A 16,970-nucleotide genomic window follows, 5' to 3' on the forward strand; every position below is an offset into this window, starting at 1 on the left:
TATTTATAGTTATCAAGTTTCACCATATGTTTTTTATATTTCGAGCAAATTAATCACGAATAATAACCTTTGTTGATTATCTAATAAAAACAGTTTTACTCAGGACAAACCTTTGTCTTATTCTACTGTTGGTACTACACTAATTCAAATAGACTGTATAATGTCCCGAAATTATGAAATTTCACTTCAAAATAAAAATTGCATTCATTGAATTTGCTTGAATTAATTGGCCAGTGATTCATTTACGCTACAAATGTATCATTTTTATTTAATTGAACTAAGGTTTATTCATCCTTTATTTTAAAATACTTTTTAGAAGGATAATCAATTTTTTTAGTCAACAAGAAAACGTATAATATTGCATATGAAAATAAAATGGTATATACTGTGAAAAAACGTATTTTGTGGTGGTAAATTTTCGTTGTTTTTCGAGGTATACAGAGACCCATGAATTCAAGATCACCACAAAATTTAACATTTAAAATACAAAACAGTACTAAACAGTTCTTCATCTGTGAAATCAAATCCCTACGTCGCAATAGCTTTTTCTTAACCCACGAAAATTTGAACCCACAAAATATATGATTTAACAGTAGATGTTTACTCTTCGTATAAACCAGAGTATGAAGAAAACCAATATGTTCCTGGAAAATTTAAATGCTTTTTCCTTGGGAATAGATAATTCTCATCTGAGTAAATATGGCGTTTGTAGCCCTAATACTTTAAAATCTACTGAAAGAATACGAATTTCTTTCTCAATTAAGATCTTTTCAGTGTAAAATTCAAAATTTTTTATCATCATAAAATATCACAAAAAACATGAGACTTACCCAAAGAACAATTACGGAAAATTACATTATCGTGCAGGTTATATCTGTTATAACGTTTGTTTACAAGATCGATTCGATCCTCCTTGCGTACTCTTGATACCTAATAATTCTGTTTAAACCATGTTAAAGGACGAGATTGGTGTCTCGTCCAATCGATTCATCATTTATCATTTTACCTGATATAAAGACTAAACCCTGACAACAAATTACCAGATCAAAGTCTTATGTATTCGCAGTAAATGACATTAAAGACGTATCTTGGTCATGAGCAACATGGTTTATGTCGACCTAACTATCTGATAATATTCAAATTAATGACAAGAAATTGGTCCATTTATTATGCAACTGCATTTCATACTTCAACATTCCGTAATATAAAATTTCATAAACTAAATCACTACTGATATACAAGTAGTTTAAACGATAGATCCTTTTATAAAAAAAAAAAGAATTCTACCGTACATTTCAACTTTAAGGAATGTAATCTTTTCATCATTATATATATGCATAGTTCTTGGATATATAAAAATAAATAGTATTCACTCATTATGCCCTTTAACTTGTAAAAAGTAAGCGGAGTAAATGGAATGCTATATCGAGTGAAATGTCCATCAGATAATTCTTAACTGTACAGATCTAGACCTTCCAACATGCATTAAGAATAATTGGTAATACCCCGATAAAGTTGAACACCGGTATACATTGGATACCTCGGTACGACAAGTTTGTTTAACAAGAATTAAGTTAAAAAATCGGATTAGATAAAAGGACATACAAAATATTTCAAAATTAGATAAAAAGATCTTATGATATTAAGTATCTTGACTACGAATCTGAAAGCATATGATAAATTTGAGGACCAACATAAAAAATAGTCCATGGTAGAACGGCAACATTTGTATTTAATGAGAAAATTCTTTTTTTTCCATTTGGCTCAATAAATTGACCACTTCAAGAATAAATATCAAACGTTTTAAATTTGCAGAGGAATCAGATCAATTGTAGTCTTGACAAAATCATGTAATATTTTATGTATATTTTGTTACATAACATTTCTACACATACGGCTTTTGGAGAAGAAAGAGCATTGCAAAAGTTAAACCATTCTATATACCCTGCCGAAATATTTGTCATATGACTACAATTTCAAAATGAGAGCATATTAAAAACTGCAAGTGTTTAGGCAAGGTAAGTTCTATTGATTGATTGATTGTATGTTGCTTAACATCTCTCTTATTTTCACTCGAATTTTCACTCATATGGAGACGCCACCACTTGCCGGTGGAGAGCTACAAAGTTTGTCCTATACCCGTGACTCAGGGCCATTGAGCAGGTAGGAATCTTTTTCATGCCAGTTAGCACCTTCTTCAACACAGGACCTCGGTTTAAACGGTCTCATACCATGGACCGAAAGACAAGTTCAAGGATAAGTATGTCAGAAGCCAAGATAAAATACAAAAGCCTTAATCACAAGTTTAATATATGATATCACATCCGTACCTTCTACAGTAAAGGTTGTGACAGATGAACAGCTAGACGGACAGACAGCTAGACAAACAAACAGAAGCCAGGTAAAGAGATCCGCTCGGCGGGCAACACATAAATATGAAAAAAAAGCTTTTTGGACTTATATACGGTAACTTTAATTCATAATACAAGAATTTCTTTTTGATGCGCGAAAAACAAAATTATAAATATAATTTATATAATTTGTATGATTTGGGATGTAAGGGGGGGGGGGGTCCTTCGCCGTAGCATGTTAAAAAAATCAGCCAACTATTGGACCTATTTTAAACAATCAAAAATAGAAAATAAACTAATTTCTCCTCTAGATAAAATATGATGATAAAGCAATATTAAAAATATAGTCAATCCGAGCAGAGCAAACATTGATCATTCTGCAAGTCTATTCTTAGAATAGGTCTTACCGTTATTCTTTCATCAGAATTAAAATTTTGATTTTTAATTTTAAAAAGGTATATCAGCATTGTGAAATTAAAATGAACAAAATATATAATCGTATATATATTAGGACTATGAAATTGAAGTATTGTATGTATAAATGGACAAGGCTGGTTATCGTTTATATGTGTATTCAGTATTATTCAAACAAGACTCATAATAATCAATCTCTCCTGAAATCACAGGGACTTGATCTACTACCCCGACCTTACACTAGATATCTTGTCGTATAAAAGTTGGCGACAACTAAGGTGAAGGAAATGGAAGTTTTTATACCATAGGTGTCCGGAACCGGATATGGTCTGGAACTGGACGGTGCACTTCATTATTGTAGGGGGATTTTTAATGTTGTGTGGAGAATTTTTATGCTCCCCTGACCTGTATGTATCAGCATGACTGGGAGACGGTCGAATATTTTAGATTTATAGATAGATGTTGAATTCCTATTGAATGCGTGCCATGCGCGACTATTTTTACCTGTTGTAAGAGTTCTCCTTGGTTCCTATGTCGATTACAATCAAGGTAAAGGTAAGTGAATAACAATGCTTTCTTAGTCATGATAAAAATCTGTAGTTCTATATTCTAAATAAATTTTTAAGATCATTTAAGCATTGCTTCAAACTACCTCGCTGACAGGGTTTCATAGTTTGTGGTTATACTAAACCTTTCAACTGTTTACATTATTTTATTACTTTTATTTATCAATTTAATTTGATAAATGATTGATCACAAGCCTTCTCATTCGAATGGCATAAAATTTAAAAATGGACAAATCAACACAATTTTTTTAGTAATGTTTTCTGAAGCCCTTCGTCGTAACATGTCAAAAAATCAGCCAATTATTGGACCAAGTCTTAACAATTTAAAAAAGGAAATAAACTTATTTCTCCTAGAAATGAAATATGATGATAAAACAATTATCAAAGTTAAAGTCTACAAAAGCAGAGCAAACACGGATCATTCTACAAGTCTATTCTTAGAATAGATCTCACCGTTATTCTTTCATTAGACTTAACATTTAGATTTTTAATCAAAAAAGATAAATCAGCATTGTAAAATTAAAATGAACAAAGCATATTATCGTATATCAGGACTATGAAATGGAAGTGTTACATGTATAAACTTTGAAGGCTGGTAATCGTTTACATGTGTATTTTAAGTATTATTCATACGAGACTTATGATTATAATAAGCAATCTCTCCTGAATTACAAGCAACTTGATCTACACATCAGCATGCACTTCCCCGATCTTACATTAGATTTCGTGTCGTGTAAAACGACAACTGGGGTGAAAGCAATGAACGTTATTAAACCATAGATGTCCGGAACTGGATATGGTCTGGAAATGGACGTTGCACTTCATTATTGTAGGTTTTTAAAATGCTCCCCTGATCTGTATGTAACTATGTATTAGCATGACTGAGAGACGGTCGAATATTGTTACCTTTATAGATAGACGTTGGTTCCCTATTGTATGTATTTTCAGATGTTGTTGGAATTCTTGGTTCTATAAAGGGTCGCTGTATGTCGATTACAATCAAGGTCAGTAAATAACAATGATTCCTTAAGCATGGTAAAAATCTGTAGTTCTAAATTCTAAATAAATTTTTCACTCTCATTTTTGCATAGCTTCAAACTACCTCACTTTCAGGTATTCATAATTTGTAGTTATACTAAACCTTTCAACTGTTTACATAATTTTGTTACTTTATCATTTTAATATGATTGATGATTGATCATCAGCCTTCTCATTTGAATGGCATGTTATATCAAAATGGACACATCAACACAATTATATTTAGTAATGCATATCAATTACATTTATTTGCAATAAAAGATATTTTTTCTGAGAAATTTGTACTTAATCTCAAAAAGATTCTTTGTTTTCAGTGAAAGTAGTTTATCCCTTTGTATTAAAAAAAACCTGGCAACATGGATTATCAAAACAAATTACAGAATCAAAATACCTTTTATTACATAATATGACAATAAAGACGATCCTTAATCAATTATAAAATATCCTCCGTCAACCCTGGTTTAAGGCAAATAATAAATGAGATATAATAGATCGATTCATGCGGCGGCTATTTCCAAACATTCTTTGAACACATGTACTGCACAAATAGGATGAATTCTTCGTTCTCTCTTGTTTAATAGTGTATATTAATATTAACATTCATCCAAGTCAATACCTTATGTTGTTTTTATTGCTTATGGCATGTATCTCTTTTAGAATACACTTGATATTACGAAATACAGGGATATCTCAGAAAACGTTTAACTTCACGATCGAAATTATTAATTAAAGCAAACAGTTGGAAATGATATTGTTTGTTATTTTGACATATTATAGATTCCATAAAGAATTGGCAGGTACTCATAAATCGCAAGTGTTTAGGAAAAAGAGAAAAAAAGATATATAAAGCATAAATCAATGCCGATGAAAATGTTATCATCATCGCCTGACGTCACGGCGTCAGGCTGTATAAGGATTGATAATTGCTTGATCTAATAGATCATACCCAGAGAGCTAGATTTTGTGCAAGCTGATTTACATTGGAAATCTTTTACCTGTATTTTAAAAGAAACATTTTTTAGGGAAGCAATGATTTTACTGATGCAAAATAATGCAGTATTTACTTTGTTTACTCTGTTTGCATGAAATAGATCATTCCAAGTGATTTACCGTTTCAACGTGTCCGTGTAACTTTTTTTCTCCATTTCTATACTACTGGATCAGTCCATTTACATTCTACGAAAAGGGTGAATCGCTCTTTTCGCGCCAAATGTCACGAGTAAGCAATCTTCGCGCCTTTTCTTGGATTGTTCTATTGTAAGAATGGGGGTGCTAACTTCCATGGAATTAAATAAAGTTTGTTATTGTAACCTCCACCTTCTTATGATTCAGAAATTCTGATTACAAATTTTATCTTATTCCTTAAAACAATATATGAATCGTATGTATCAGAATATGGACATGCAAAACAAAAGAAATGATTTCTCTCATTTGTTTCCCTTCTGTTGGTTTATTCCAAATTTTAATGGACTAGTCCAATCACCACAAACGATCGACGCACTCATCCGCTTTTAACCAGATTCCAGACGATTTGACGAAAGAAATTACCTGTGCGAAATCTTGGATTTCTTTTCCACAAAGGCCTAAATGTTGGTTTTTCCTAATTCGTTCTCCAAAATTTATAGTACCCACCTTTCAGGAAAAAAAAATCAATGAACACAAACTACTACTGTTTACTTCATTGGAGTAAATACTTTCCTACAACATATGTATTTAGTTATATCCATTCTCTATAATGTTCACAATGAATGATTTGACAATTTCAGAATAGGTGTAGCTTTATATTTAGATCCAGGGGTAGAGCAATCTACTTGCAGAAAAGTTAATCGCATCATCTTAAGTCTTTTCGTCAGAGGTCGAAAAACAAACTCGAATGTATCGACATCATCGGATGTTAAAAATTTATACATTTCCTGTTCATAGTAAAAACGGAGTTAGAAGTCCCTTCTATAGTATATTTTAGATAATATCATTACATTGAATAAAGTTAACTCCATATTCCACAGTTAATAGGTCTATATATATACATCATCCATGCTTTTATTTCAAAGTTTGTGAAAAGGGGGGGGGGGTCATGGCGTATAAATTAACAATACATTTATGGTCTTCCCTAGATAAGGCCCGAGGAGTGGGACCGAGGAGTTGCGATTGGCAGAAAACCCACATACATTAACCATTCTGTTAACAACTCTTCAGAACGCAGCAAAGGCATCGTTCTTCTACAAGTTAAATAATTAAATATTCTTACAAGGTTCTCAAATAAAAAGACATATTTCAAACCCAAAAAATATTACTCAAAAGGTTTATCACTTCTCTTACAGATATTGATTGATTAAGTCAGGCAAGCTTTTGAAAAGCTGTTACTTGTCACAATTTACTGATAACACGGTGTTAAAATGTTTTTTTATCAGTTTTTGTATCGAATGTATATTAGAACAATGGGCGGCAGAATTGATTTCTATTATAAATTCTGTCTGAGATAAGCCAGACGTTGAAAACCCGAGCTCTTAGTAAAATTGGATGAGGTGTTTTAGAAATATATCAATGAATCGTTCCAAAACATTAAGTTACATTGTCTCCTCGACTTATTTACAATTATTCTTTACTATCTTTTTTGTCTCAATTTCGTTGAATAAACACATGTATATACTTTCTTTTTCATTGATCATGTTGATATGTAACTTATATTCACCTGTAGATGTATCACTTTGTATTAAGGCTCATTACTATAAATGTATAAATGTATTTTAGTAGAGCTTGGTTCAAATTCAGCATCAAAAAATCCAACTTATACAGAGAGTTGACATTCTTATGTTGAAATTCAACATCTCAGTCAACCAAGGCGACTCCGATCATTCCTTCGTACACAAAATTCCTGAATTTTACAAAAATCTTTACAAACAAAGATGCATTGTCTAAACGAGCAAATGCATAACCAAGCCTCTATCCAAAGTCCATGTCGTACTCATGGCGCAATCGTTAGAGCGTTAACTTTGCGCTTTGTGTCCCTAAGTGAGAAATAACCTTTACATCGCGAGTTAGCATCCCAATGTGAGGTGTAGTCTGGTCCTGATTTTTAAAAAGAAGGCTAGAAATAACTTCTAACGGCAAATAATTATTATTTGGTCCTGTATAGTTTTTTAACCTATTACGAGTATGCAGAATCCGAAAAAATGTGCTGGCCTTCATGAAAATAACGCTAAAGAGGTCAAAATGGCGATTCAAAATGGCGGACATAAAATTTTTCTAATTTTCTCTTAATGTCGTTCAAAATAGAGAAGTAATGAGCGAATATCTAACTGAGTGAAATAAAACTATAACAAATATAATAGAATGCTAACATTATTAGTTTAACTCAGAAAATTTGGTCGTTTCTACACTTAATTCGAATTTTCTCTGATTTAGTTGTCTATTGTTTCTATATTCTTCTTTGTTCGGGATTTTACATTTGCAAATATCCATACACTGCTGATTTGTATTTTTTCCTCTACATCTCACTATTCTACAATTGAATGATGGTGCAGCTGTCAGTGAAAAGTCAAAATGGTGTTTCAAAATGGTGAATTTTCATTTTTAAAAATCGTTTCTTAACGTCATTTACGTAGGAGAAGGATTTGTGAATATATTACTGAGCGTAGTACAACAATGTAAAATGACAATGGAACATTTATGTTATCATTTTAAATTGGAAAATTAAGTCGTTTAAATTTGAATTGTGTTAATTAGCTCAAACTGGCAATTCAAGTGAGTACGTCACATACACTCGAATTTCGTAAAATACCAAAACTGCTTTAAATTAAAGTTTTTTTTTTTAATTTATGAAATAGTGTTCAAATATGAAATGAAAGTTGGGGAATATTTTTGTAAATGACTTATTTTTATAACATGGATTTTTGTTTTATACTTCTATCAATAAGATATATAATTCTTGACAATAATTCCGAAGACATTTTACCTATTATTTGTCTCAACATGCTTCTTCATATAAAAGTTAATAATATTATACAATAATTGCTGTTTTGAGGACAATATGAAAATTAAGCTACCCCAAGTGCAGTATTCCCTGCGCATTAAGGCGAGTGAATATTGTAGTTCGAGGGTTGCTAAATCATATAGTTGTTGGAAATTCTTGATCTATTTTTAGTCCAGGTTAGAAAAATATTAATGTTTAAGTTCATGTGGAAGGTCTGGTGCAACTTAATATGATTTTTAAAATGATAGACCACGGCCAATTAGAGGGCTAGTAATTGTTACAGCCAATGAATCTGAATATATCAAAATATCAAAATATAAACATATTTATTAAGAATTATTAGTAAAATATAGTTACGTAAACCATAAACTTCCTGATTGTCCAGATCTGATTCTGTGTCCCTACATTTGCATTTTGTTATTCTCAGTAAAAAATTCAACTGCATTCTCAAATATTTCATGTTGTGAACGGATAATTTTTTATTGACCAGTGTATATAATTTTTTTGAAACTTACAAAATCTGAAAGAAGAAAATGTTTCTGTTCAATCCCCCTCGATTCTTGATACAACCTTCCACTATCCTAACAAAGAAGCTAAAAAAAAAGCTCAACAAAAAAATCAACGTTGCCTTGTACATGTAAAGTTCTTGGAGTGTTCAGGAAAATGTTGTTGGTACGAAAGCTTGTACGTGATAGGAACCATGAGGAATCTACAGGCGCTTTAAAATTGCATAAGTATAATACAACTTTTCTCACCAAAATATGCTCAAAATGTGATTCCAAATGATACAGTTTGAGAATTTGCTTGCTAATAGAATGACCTTTCTATCCTAAAAGAGAGCAAATCTACATGCAGTCACAAAATAAAGAGCTACATGTCTTGAATATCAAAGATTTTTTTTTATACCCCCGATTGAAAAATGGGAGGGTATAGAGTAATCGGTATGTCCGTCCGTCTGTTCGTCTGTTACGCTTTGGGGTACCCATCTCTTATCCGCAAATCCTCTCATTCCACTGAATGAAATTTGATGAAACTTTCACAGAATCTTTATTAAATATTGCCATTTTGCACCTCCTATTTTAACTTTTGATCCGAAACATATTATGGGTTTTCCATAGGAAAACCTTGACACTGTTATTTTATTCATATGGGAGGCAGGGGTATCATTTATAGTAAGCTTATTGCTAACAGTTCTTCTAGTTCATTTTGCATAAGGTTTTGGAAAACAAAATATGCTGTTAACATTTGAACATAAATGTATTGTTCCTTGAGTGATTGATTGATTTTATTTTGTTTAACTCCGAGTCGGCAATTTTTCAGCCTTATTTTGTTATTAAACTATCAGTTTAAATAATCGGCTTTTGAAGGACTTTGGTTTCTCTGGCGACCCCTAGTGAGCTTATTCTTTTTCGAACTCCATAAAAATGAGCTTTTACGTTCCAGGGGGGGGGGGGGGGAGGTGTCATCCTTGACGCAGGGCACCATTTTACTTGAGTGTTGAAAATACCAAAATTCCGAAGACAAATTGAAATTAAACATAGAGCAAATAAATCTGGAATAGAAGATGTTAGGGGATAATACTAGGTTCTTTTAAGTGCTAATTTCAAAAGCTAGTACAAAGTGTTTGATGAAATCGGACAAGAATTTCTTCAGTTATATTTAATGGTGTACTGAGGGATGTTAAAGTAGAAGTGCAAGTTGATAATGACAACGATTGATCTTAGGTGGACGGAGGCTCAAAGGTTTTGGAACACGGTCAAAAATATGTACGAGAGGAAAAAATTGAAAACTCTTTAGTCGAGTTTGTTTTAACCATTTCCAGAAAAAAAATGAATCTTTTCTGGTATTTCTTGTTTGTTCATAATTAATGGATTAACCAATATACTACCCGGTACTTATACTATATATATTTTTAAAAATATTTTTTTTCTAAAAAACGACTCAGAGTTGAGCAGTTTGGGTATTTTTCGAAATTTGAGTGAATATGACGTCATTTTGACACGCCATTTTGAGCTAATTAACACATTTTAAATTTAAACGACTAAATTTTCCGAATAAAAGTGATAATATTAGTGTTCTATTGGAATTTTACATAGTTGTACTACGTTCAGTAAGATATTCAAAAATCCTTTCTTCTATGTAAACGACATATAGAAATAATTTGAAAAAATAATGAATATCCTCCATTTTGAATCGCCATTTTGACTTTTAACCTACAGCTGCACCATCATTCAATTGTAGAATAGTGAAATGCAGAGGAAAAAATACAAATCTACAGTGTATGGATATTTGCATAAGTAAAATTCTGATCAAAGCAGAATATAAAACAAAAGTCAAATAAATCAGAAAAAATCGAATTAAGTGTAGAAACGGCTTAATTTTCTGAGTTAAACTAATAATGTTAGTATTCTATTATCATTTTTATACTTTTACACTCAGTGAGATATTCACTCATTATTTCTCCTTTTTGAACGATATTAAGAGAAAATTTGAAAAATTGGATGTCCGCCATTTTGAATCGCCATTTTGACCTCTTTAACCCCATTTTTATGAGGGCCAGCATATTTTTTCGGATTCAGCATACTCGAAATAGGTGAAAAAACTATGCTGGACAAATAATAATTATTTGTCGTTAGAAGTATTTTTTTCTATAAATCGAACCTGGCTAGTGTGGGGAACGGTCCTTCGGATGAAAGCGTATAAATCGAGGTTACTTGTCGCAGTAGGTGTTGCTACGAAAACAGATCCATCACTGATCAATAGTCGTAAGTGTCGAATATATTACCACAATTTGCAGCTCTATCGCAAGTGATGGCGTCTCCATATGAGTGAAAAATTCTCGAGAGGGACGTTTAACAATATGAAACAAACAAACAATCCTATACTTTTCACAAAAAATATCAAATGATGTGGAGAACCTCGCAAGTTCTTTGCTGCAGTGTTTATCAAGATTTATGATAAACGTGATGACTTTATCTTTTCTATCATCAACTTCCCTTACTTATGCAGTAATATATTTTCATCACCTGCATACGGAGTTTATGTATCTCAGTTGATTCGATACGCCAGAGCATGCTGTACAAAAAAAATTTCGAAAACGAGGTAATTCTTTTACAAACAAGTTGATGAAACAAGAATGTCAGCAGTGTCGTTCAAAGTCGTTATTTCGTAAGTTCTATGGACTTGTCTGATGTTTTTAGAGGCCCGTGTTTGTTCTACTCTCGATTTGTATTTGTTCCGTGGATTTTTGAGCATGAATACTGTTTGTTTTCTCTATATTTCATTAGACAATTATTTTTTTTTTGTTGTATTTCATCCTTATTGTCTTTCTCTTTCTAATTTTCCTAAACTTACTGATTATGTTACTTATTAGAAAAGTCACCTTATGGTACCAGTGTCCTTTTATTACTATTTTCTTCGCAGTGGAAATGGAAGTAACGAAATAAATGAAATATTAATGTTTGCTCAGTATAGTTTATGCACTCTAAAATTGCAAATATTAAAAAACAAAAGTGAAAAAAAAATTACTGTATATACAACAATTATGTGGGAATTCGTTAAGTTATGTGATTATACAGTATTCCATATTATGACAATCAACTTAGATGACATTCAACTCCGATAAAAAAGATTTTGAAAAGTAAGTTCCATAATTTTTTCTCCATTATTTCACCGTATTTCATCCAATCACATTTCCGTAATTGATGTGAGTTGTTCGCTGTGGTCTGGTCGTAGTTGTCTTAATGATGTCAGTTATTCGCTGTGGTCTGGTCGTAGTTGTCTTATTGATGTCAGTTGTTCGCTGTGGTCTTCTTGTAGTTGTCTTCAGTACATTCAAAGTTTGTTGGAATGATTCTACAAGGAGAAATTTACCAACTATTTTGCATCAACCACTATTTACTCATAACTTATTAAAGAAGGTTACTTATTAATGCTTCTATTTGATAACTTTTTAGAATAGTTCAAATCTTGTGGGACTCAAAATGTTTTGTTTTTTAAAAATTTTTTCATACATCTTTAATATATTTCCCTTTTTAAAACTAATTTGTTGAGGTTTAGTAGAAGCACTATGTTGCAGAGAATATAATGTGGACGCTTCAGTACATCGTAGAGATTAATAAGCAATAATAAATATAATATTTTATGTAAATCACGCATCACCAAAGTAAACCAGATTAACAATGGTCCGGATTCATTTCAAATTAATTAGTTAACAACATCGAATTAAAATTGTTACAAGTCATGTAAATTGTAAATAAATCGGATAAATTTGCATACATGTAGTTGTAGTGCTAAACAAATAAAAGAAAATTCATTTGTTTAGATTTCTAATAATTTTTTTATTCTTAGGAAGATATGTGATGTACATTGTTGTTATTAGAGGCAACTTCTCCTTTTCCCTCTTCTTAACAAAACCTTCAAGTGTATCAATAATATATCTTTATTTTTAAAAATCATCATAATTTGATGTGTTTTCTTCATAATATCAAATATCAGAGATGGACATCAATTTCCCGTGACCAAAAAAGCTAAAGGTTAAATTGGGGAACATATGTTTTAATTAGCTTTCTAAGCTTTTTGGGATGATTATTAATCTTGAATAGGTTTGATTTAAGAAAAAAACAACACAAAACCTGGACAGTATGAGAGAGCCGCTGAAATGTTGGTAATTGGATCCTTCTAACAAATTATACCCTCTGTTTTGTTGTTTAAATATATTTTTTCTAGGTTTGAAATTTGAAAATTTATTTTTTTTATATAGGTGGCGCGTCATTCTCATTAATAACTTCAAAGAAATGACAACAATTACAAGGATCCAACAACAAGCAAATGAATCAAATGTCATACCTGGTTAGATTGTTTCATTTTATAGATTTTATTTCAACTTACGGGATTCTTCGTACACAACAGCATAACATCTCATCTCCGAAAGTCTACAAGAAAAGAAGAAGCTACTTAGTCATGAGAATCATGTATTAATTCTGAAATGGCCTTATCAGCCATATCTCCGGAAGTGGAATTTTGGACTTGTGTTATATGAGTTTTATAAAGTGGAGAAAATTATAAGCGTATTTATATACTAATTGAAAATGCCAAGATTAATTATTATAAAACAGCTATAGAACTAAATAAAAATTCAAAACAAATGTGGGATGTATTAAACAGTTTAGCTTCTAAATCTCGTAATTATATTCCAGCTGCACTTGCTAAAAATAATTATATCACAGAGGATACACAACAAATAGTAGAATTGTTTAATTCTCATTTTTCAAATATTTCTGTAGAACTTCTTGCAGGCATAAATAAGGAGGAAAATGACTTTACAAATCTTTTAGATTTTGTTAAGTCTAAACTGGGCGCAGACGAGTTTTCTATCCGACTCATAAATCATGACGAAGTACTAACTTTACTCAATAAACTAGATACAAGTAAATCTTCAGGTGTTGATACCATCGGGCCACGTCTATTGAAACTTACTTCACAAATAATACATAAACCTGTGACCCACATTATAAATACCAGTATCTTAACTGGTAATTTCCCCGACAGTTTTAAACTTGGAAAAGTTACCCCAGTCTTTAAAAAAGGAAACAGATTAGATCCAAATAATTATAGGCCTATTTCTATTTTACCAACATTATCAAAAATTATTGAAAAACATGTTGCAAAATATATACGATCTCTTTTTTCGGATTTTGATCTCATAGTAGATTCTCAATCAGGCTTCAGAGAACTACATTCTTGCCAAACAGCCCTTACTAAAATTACTGATGAATGGTTAAATGAAATGGACCAAGGTAAACTTGTTGGTACTGTTTTTCTTGATTTCAGTAAAGCTTTTGACCTTGTCAATCATGATATTCTACTTAAAAAACTACAATGTTAAAAGTTTGATGCAACAACTTTACAATGGTTCAGGTCATACTTAAGTGAAAGACTTCAAAGTGTCCATCTGTCCAACAAACATTCATCTTATCAGCAAGTCACAGCGGGAGTTCCACAGGGATCTATACTAGGCCCCCTTCTGTTTTTTTTTACACTAATGATCTTCCTTTATGTATTACAAAATCCAAATTAGAATTATTTGCAAATGATGCCACTTTACATACATCAAGTAAAGATTCTCAAACTATTGTAGATACATTATCAACGGATATAGCTTCAATAGAAAAATGGTGTTCTCAAAATCAAATGGTTCTAAATGCTACAAAAACCAAATGCATGTTAGTCGGTACGCATCAAAAGAGATCAAATTTTCCTGAGCATGAAATTAATCTATTTGTATCAAACAAAAAACTTGATATAGTATCAAATGAAAAAAATTCTTGGAGTTTATTTAGATAATTCTTTACAATACAATGTACATATTGACCATGTTTGTAAAACACTGTCACGTAACATTTCAGCCCTCCGTAGAATTAAAAAGTATGATTATTGTTTAACTATTTGGGGTAATACATCGCACTCAAATCTTGACAGAGTATATAAGGTTCAAAAACGAGCTGCAAGATGTATTTTAGATGCTCCTCCTGATGCGCCCTCACAACCTCTCTTTGAGAAACTAGATTGGCTCACAGTGTATGAGCAACTTATTGTAAATAAATATGTTTTGTTATATAAATCATTGTTTAATTCTCACCCTACTTATTCAAATAGTATGTTTAACTTCCAGTGTAATAATCAATACAATCTTCGATCAGAATCTAATTTAGACCTGTGTGTACCAGCTCGTAGCTGTAAATTTTTTTAGAACTCCTTCCAATACTCTGGTGCTATTTTATGGAATAATTTACCTGTACATATAAAAATGTCTCAAACACTGAATGCTTTCAAACATCAAATCAAAATATTTGTAAAACAATGTCGAAATAACTTATGATGATTTATTTGATTGTGTATATTTGTAGATGTATGTATATTGTTTTTTTGTCTACAGAAGGCCCCGGGGAAGAATAGTGCGTGCACTAATCGGGCTACCTTCTTTAAATAAAGTATTATTATTATTTTTAATATTATTATTATATGATCCTTTGCATAAATATTATTTTAAGGTACAAATTTGACTAGTTTTTTTTTTTTAGCTCAGATATCATAGCTTAGATCAACAATAACACACGCAGTTTGAATTCCATATGTTTAGAGAAAAGGTTCAAAAGAATGATCATATATAAATTTTAACCAAATGATCCTTTTATGGTACGTCAAGTCATATCTCCTGTGGTGACCTAAAGTTAGCCTAAAGGATACATGTAACGTAACTTATGCTGAATAATTTAGGAAGGCGAGGTTTATTTTTACCTCTAGTGGCAAAGTAAATGGACATTAGATAGCTTTCTTTAGTGAATGTCTAGCTCTTATATATTTAAAACTCCAAAGTCCGATAGTCTCGCTAAACCCCGATGGTATGTTGTCAATAAAGACACCAAAGTCCGATGGTCACACCAAAGCTCGTCACACCAAAGCTGCGCTAAAGTGTGATGGTCTAACATGCCAAAGTCCTATGGGGCTGAGAAACAATCGAACGTTTATGATATCACAATAATCCGACGTCAATCCTTGACGCCGTTGTTCTGCATTCAAAGACATCATTTCTGAATTCATCCTCGCAAACATTTTTATTGATATATATTGCCTATTGCTTACACCTTTCAGAGGTATTAGGATTAGTCCTCACAAGCCACTCGACTGTTTACAGTTAGTCTATGCTTCGTACCAACCTGAAAGATTTAGGGTAAGTTTTAGCACATTATTTATCGTTGAGCGATTAGAGTTAGTTTCGCACCCATCCAATTTATCTAGGTTATAGTTTTTATACATTTTTTGAGCGATTAAGGTTAGTTTTCGCATAGTTATATATTTTAATAATTATTTAGGACCTTGGCAATGCGTGGCATTGTAGTTTGGTGCAGTAGTAGTGCTATGACTTCATAAACGGTAATTGTTTTCCGCACCATCGGACTTTGGCGTGTCGAACCATCGGGGTTTTGCGCAGACCAGCTGATCTGGCTCGAGTATCAGACTTTGGAATCTCATCGCACTTTGAGTCTTACACATATATTTATAAACCCTTTATACCTGGATTCGTCATGTGTTGCCTGGATACATAGATCTTTTCTTTGTCCACTGAGAGTGGTAGAGGGTTTGATAAGAATATCCATGGAACATCCACTTCTGTCAGAATTGTTGAAAATATGCACCATGATTCCAGTGATAGGCAGGACAGAGACGCTTGGGCTGTGAATAGAAATTTAGATTTTAACAGATGCAGAAAGCTTGTCTGATTTCTTTAGATTTGAACAAGTAAAAAATAATAAAGACAAAAAAATAAAACTTTAATTGAAAACACATGCTATGATCATAAATTTTTATTTATTTCATATGCTTCACCATTTCAGTATTCTCCAAAATTAAATAAACGGCAATCTCCAAGAATTGTTAATTTGGGGCATTGACGATCTGTCCCCCTCCTATTATTATACTTTCAGGGATTATATACATGTATCAAATGGGAAAGCAAGCTTACCACTGACTATTGTTGCTTTGTTTCAGATAAAGTAGCATGTGGCACTCCAAACCCGGTGAACAAGAGAAAGTAGAGGAATTTGTTGGAGAAGGTCCGACAAAGAG

At 31.9% G+C, this 16,970-nt stretch overlaps 1 protein-coding gene across 1 annotated transcript; it reads right to left on the reverse strand.

Moving 5' to 3' along the window:
• Positions 1 to 11,809: 11,809 nt before the first annotated feature.
• On the reverse strand, positions 11,810 to 16,970 carry LOC134260835 (uncharacterized). The gene is made up of 4 exons (XM_062743368.1): positions 16,867 to 16,970; positions 16,419 to 16,577; positions 13,233 to 13,276; positions 11,810 to 12,197 (listed from the first exon to the last, which is right to left on the reverse strand). Exons 1-4 carry the CDS (start codon positions 16,902 to 16,904, stop codon positions 12,022 to 12,024), a joined length of 417 nt encoding a protein of 138 aa, XP_062599352.1. The 5' UTR covers positions 16,905 to 16,970; the 3' UTR covers positions 11,810 to 12,021.

This window comes from Saccostrea cucullata, unplaced genomic scaffold (assembly GCF_032062105.1).
Source record: "Saccostrea cucullata isolate Sc308-1 unplaced genomic scaffold, CSIRO_AGI_Scuc_v1 ctg1302, whole genome shotgun sequence".
Taxonomy (NCBI): domain Eukaryota; kingdom Metazoa; phylum Mollusca; class Bivalvia; order Ostreida; family Ostreidae; genus Saccostrea; species Saccostrea cuccullata.